The sequence below is a fragment of the Arachis duranensis genome, chromosome 9, assembly GCF_000817695.3.
Source record: "Arachis duranensis cultivar V14167 chromosome 9, aradu.V14167.gnm2.J7QH, whole genome shotgun sequence".
Taxonomy (NCBI): domain Eukaryota; kingdom Viridiplantae; phylum Streptophyta; class Magnoliopsida; order Fabales; family Fabaceae; genus Arachis; species Arachis duranensis.
Window position 1 is genome coordinate 117,644,422 of NC_029780.3, and position 4,964 is coordinate 117,649,385.

Sequence of the window (4,964 nt, forward strand, 5' to 3'; positions counted from 1 at the left end):
ATCAGAATCAATGAAATCAAAAAATAAATTCATAACCGTTTACTCAGAGTTCAATCATCAGAATCAATGTTTACTCAGAGTTCAGTTCATCATAGCACAGTTCATCAGAATCAATGAAATCAAAAAATAAATTCATAACAGTTTACTCAGAGTTCAGTTCATCAGAGCACAGTTCATCAGAATCAATGAAATCAAAAAATAAATTCATAACAGTTTACTCAGAGTTCAGTTCATCAGAGCACAGTTCATCAGAATCAATGAAATCAAAAAATAAATTCATAACAGTTTACTCAGAGTTCAGTTCATCAGAGCACAGTTCATCAGAATCAATGAAATCAAAAAATAAATTCATAACAGTTTACTCAGAGTTCAGTTCATCAGAGCACAGTTCATCAGAATCAATGAAATCAAAAAATAAATTCATAACAGTTTCAGAGAGTAGAGACTCAGAGTTCAGTTCATCATAGCACAGTTCATCAGAATCAATGAAATCAAAAAATAAATTCAGAACAGTTTCAGAATCAAAATCAGAGTTCAGTTCATCAGTTCAGTTCATCAGAATCAATAAAATCAAAAAATAAATTCAGAACAGTTTCAGAATCAAAATTAGAGTATACAAAGTTACAAACAAGTAACAACTAAACAAGTACAACATCTCAGGTTCAATAAAATTCTTTGTTCACAAAATCAGAATTCAGTTCATCAGAGTTCAGTTCATTAGAATCAATGAAATCCCAAAATTAAATTCATAACAATTTACTCAGAGTTCAGTTCATCATAGCACAGTTGATCAGAATCAATGAAATCAAAAAATAAATTCATAACAGTTTACTCAGAGTTCAATCATCAGAATCAATGTTTACTCAGAGTTCAGTTCATCATAGCACAGTTCATCAGAATCAATGAAATCAAAAAATAAATTCATAACAGTTTACTCAGAGTTCAATCATCAGAATCAATGTTTACTCAGAGTTCAGTTCATCATAGCACAGTTCATCAGAATCAATGAAATCAAAAAATAAATTCAAAACAGTTTTAGAGAGTAGAGACCCAGAGTTCAGTTCATCAGTTCAGTTCATCAGAATCAATGAAATCACAAAATGAACTCATAACAGTTTTAGTTTTCAGAGAGTAGAAACTCAGACTTCAGTTCATCAGAGCACAGTTTCATCAGAATCGGATTGCATCACAAAATCATGTTCATAACCTAATTAAAAATTACCTGAAAATGAGGAAATCTGTTGCTTTCTCTCAGAGCTTGAAGGACAATGCTTCAACGCTTCAACGCTTCTCTACTGCTTTCTCAGAGGCAGAGCTCGACGGAGGTGACATGCGAAGTGGCTGAGGGCGTGAGTGCGACGGCGGTGACTGCGTTGAGGGCCTCATGGAGTCTGGAGTTGACAACTGGGTGGTGAGTGCGGTGAGTGCGGTGACTGGGTGGTGTTCTGTTCTTTGGGAGGCTGGAGGAACGAGGAGGAAGTGGAGGCTGGAGGAACGAGGAGGAGGAAGTGGAGCTGTAGAGGCTGCGAAGTGCGAAGTGCCCAATCGCGAAGGAGAAAGGGAATTAGGGTTCCCTCAGCAGCACAAAACGGCGCCGTGTTGCTGCAATGTTAAAAAACCGGCCGGGTCCCGGTTCGGTTCGACCGACCGGTAACCGGCCGGTTCGTCGGTTTAAGTTCGGTTTTCAAATACTGCGGTTTTTGTTATTGCCCGAACCGTAACAGTGACCGGTTCATGGTTCGACCGATTCGATCGGCCGGTTCGAACCGGTTTTCAGAACATTGAAGAAACCTCAAGCCTCAATCCCCACTACCCCAGCCGAACCCCTTCCTCCCAGCACCCTCATCCTCCACCGTCCACAGCATCGTCGCCGACTCGCGGGCAGCAGCACAGTGGACAGCATCCTCACGGACGGCACCCACAGCAGCCTTTTGCGTCATTGCCGACATCACCCAGCCACCCACAGCACCCAGCACCCACAGCGCCGTCTCCTCCACGCCGAGTTTATGGAGCCTCCGAGCCAGGTATTCAATTTTATTGTTCTATATATTTGTTGCTTGATTGTTGATTGTTGTTCATTATTTTATTGTTGATTTTTTGAAATTGCTAGTAATTGATGATTGTTGTTCATTATTCATGGTTGATTGTTATTCTTTGTTCATTGTTGATTGATGATTGCTATTTATTACTGATTTTTTAATTATTTGTTCATTACTGATTGTTTAAAATTGTTAGTAATTAGGTTGATGAAGGTAGCTATTTTGTAAAGTATGTCAATGTTGTTCTTTTTCCCCTTATAATATTTGAAAGAAAACTACTTTCTGTTTCAGGTTGGGGAGATTATTAGCAGATTTGAGAAGAATGGATTTTACTTGAAAAGGTAACTTCTTTTGTTTTTGTTACTACTTAACACACGTGCTAACAATTTAGCTTAGAAACTCCACAAATTTTTAGCCTTATGCCGAAAGGCACTATGCTGACTTATCTAAAAAGCCTTTCTTTAATGGATTGGTCTAATACACTATCTCTGGTTCTATTCTTGCCATGGTCTGGGAGGGTAAAGATGTTGTTGCAACTGGCCAAAAGTTGATTGGAGCAACAAACCCCTTGGCATCTGAGCATGGAACTATCCATGGTGACTTTGCCATTGCATTAGAAGGTAACTATTTACTTAAACTCATCTCTATCTAACTGCATGGTTTTGTATGTGCTTTTCATAGATCTTAATGATAGGCCTGTTAAGTAAATTTCTGGTTGACAAGTAAAATGGTTAATGTTGTAATCTTGTTTTTGAAATAATTGGTCAAATTAATCATAAAATCAAGTGCACTTTAAATAAAGGTTGTAGTGGTCTATGTGTGTGGATCCTTTCTGATTGGAGTATTGGACTATGTCAGTTGTAGAATTTTAACATTATTTGAATAAGGTAGTCCCTAGAATGGGTCCTAAGAGATGATGCTGAAGATTCGCATGTGACATGATCAAGTGCTTCACTTCCTAGAACTTTAGGTTTGCTTGCATTTAGTTATCTACCAAAACTTCTGTGTGCTGATTATAGTTACTTGTTATAGGGGTATTATAGGCGAGGTGCAGCTCATCTTGCTATGGGAAAATTCAAGGAGGCTCTAAAAGATCTTCAGCAGGTAATTATATGCAATTATAAATGTCTGTTTTCTTAAAAGAGTTGCAGGTCATGGCTCATTTAAATATAAAACTGTGGTATTGCTACAATGCTGAATACATATAGGTTGGTACTCATTGCTTTCATTTTTCATGTTTCTAAAATAATATCTCTTTTTGTTTGGTGTTGTTTGTGAGATCTTTAAAGTCATGCAATTCTCTTATTTATTTGATCTGCCCTTTCATAACAACTTTGATTACCTCACTTATGATATTATTTAGCATATACTGTCCAAATGTGTTTGATCTGATTTTCTTATATTAAATAGGTCAAGAAAATGTGCCCAAATGACACTGATGCATCAAAGAAATTGAAGGAGTGTGAAAAAGCTGTTATGAAACTTAAATTTGAAGAAGCAATTGCTGTGCCAGAGCATCAAGGACGTCCAATAGCCGACTCCATAGATTTCCATTCTATAGGTACTATGTTAAATATGGCATCTGTTTAAAGTTTTGTTAGCAATAATTCAAAAATAGAAAGTGTGTTGAACAAATATGGATACTTGTGTACTACATCTTTGTGCAGACAAAGAGTAGGACTCCAGAAAAGAATTTATGTTCTTAGAGAATGATTAACTTGAAAAGAAAGTTAAGTTTCGTCAATGATGTGGATTGTGTATTTGTGTTGTTATAGTAATGACATTCAATGAATTAGTTTGGTTTTGTTCTTTCTAATTTGTTCTTGCAACTTTGGTAATTTATAATAGTATTGTAGTATTTTTTTTGAATTGATTGAAAAAACCGAACAAACCAAATCAAACCAAACCGATTTTAATTGATTTAGTTTGGTTTGGATGGCTTCGACAAAAAAATCGAACCAAACCGAACCACAGTTTAATTAGACGATCGGATCGGATGACATTTTTCTCAAAAATCGAACCAATCTGCACCGCGAACACCCTATTATAGTGTTTAAAGTTATATCTGAGAGACTATAATGGTAAAATTGGGATCTCAAATATCACATTGAGTGGATCATTATGAAAATTTACTCTAAAAATAAACTTTTTATCATTTTATCAAAATTTGACCCAAAAATTGATATATATAATAAAACAAACTATTAAAAATTAATTTGACAATTAAAATTTGTTGAATATTAAGTTGTCTAACTAAAAAATATTTGAAAATTGAGTTGGAATATTACTACTGATTTTTTATTAAAATTTAACATAAAAATAAAGTAATTTTAATATATTGTTAGTATAAAATAATTTTATGGTGTATCTAAGTATGTAACACCATGTTAACAAAAATAATCATAATAATATTAGTCGCATGAGTAGTTAAGAGACAAAACGAATATGACGGGACAATTTTATATCAAAATTAAGCTAAAAAATTAATGTCTAATTAAATAGAAATTATAAATTGATTTAATAATTTTTTTGGGTGAACCATTGATTTAATAATTAAAACTTGATAAAATGTAGATTGTTAAATTGCACTGTTTTTATTTAAGAGATAAAGTAATAAAAAAAATTAAATTGAATAAATAAAATAAGGGAAGCAGCTCTTTCCCCGTTTAGCTGATTACAACCCTAAACCCTAATGCGATAAAAATGACCACCACCACCGACGCAGCCGCCGCAGCCTCATCGGAAGCTCAGCTGCTGAAAACGGTGACCACCATCCTCACCAGCCACCGTGACCCCCACACCGCGCTCAAACCCTTAATCCAAAATCTCACCCTCCCCACGGTGCTTTCCGTCCTCTCCTCCACCCAACTCCACCGCACCCACTCCGCCACCCTCCTCTCCTTCTTCCACATCCTCCACCACCAT

The 4,964-nt window shown here is 35.7% G+C and overlaps 1 protein-coding gene and 1 long non-coding RNA gene across 3 annotated transcripts in view; one reads left to right on the forward strand and one right to left on the reverse strand.

The window, feature by feature from the left end:
- Positions 1 to 1,511, reverse strand: part of LOC127741423 (uncharacterized) — a 3,393-nt gene extending 1,882 nt beyond the window's left edge. Inside the window, exon 1 of the long non-coding RNA XR_008002470.1 lies at positions 1,223 to 1,511. This is a non-coding gene — a long non-coding RNA (uncharacterized LOC127741423). The remainder of the gene's footprint in view (positions 1 to 1,222) is intronic.
- A 278-nt stretch (positions 1,512 to 1,789) lies between these two features.
- LOC107467792 (serine/threonine-protein phosphatase 5) overlaps positions 1,790 to 4,964 on the forward strand; it is a 3,747-nt gene continuing 572 nt past the window's right edge. The window contains exons 1-4 of one of the 2 annotated variants that reach the window (XM_052254093.1): positions 1,790 to 2,024; positions 2,331 to 2,659; positions 3,070 to 3,143; positions 3,450 to 3,600. In XM_052254093.1, the coding sequence (XP_052110053.1) occupies positions 2,545 to 2,659; positions 3,070 to 3,143; positions 3,450 to 3,600 (340 nt within the window). In that variant the 5' untranslated portion in view covers positions 1,790 to 2,024; positions 2,331 to 2,544. Of the gene's footprint in view, positions 2,025 to 2,330; positions 2,660 to 3,069; positions 3,144 to 3,449; positions 3,817 to 4,964 lie in introns of those variants that run through there. The other variant, XM_052254092.1, reaches the window with a different exon arrangement.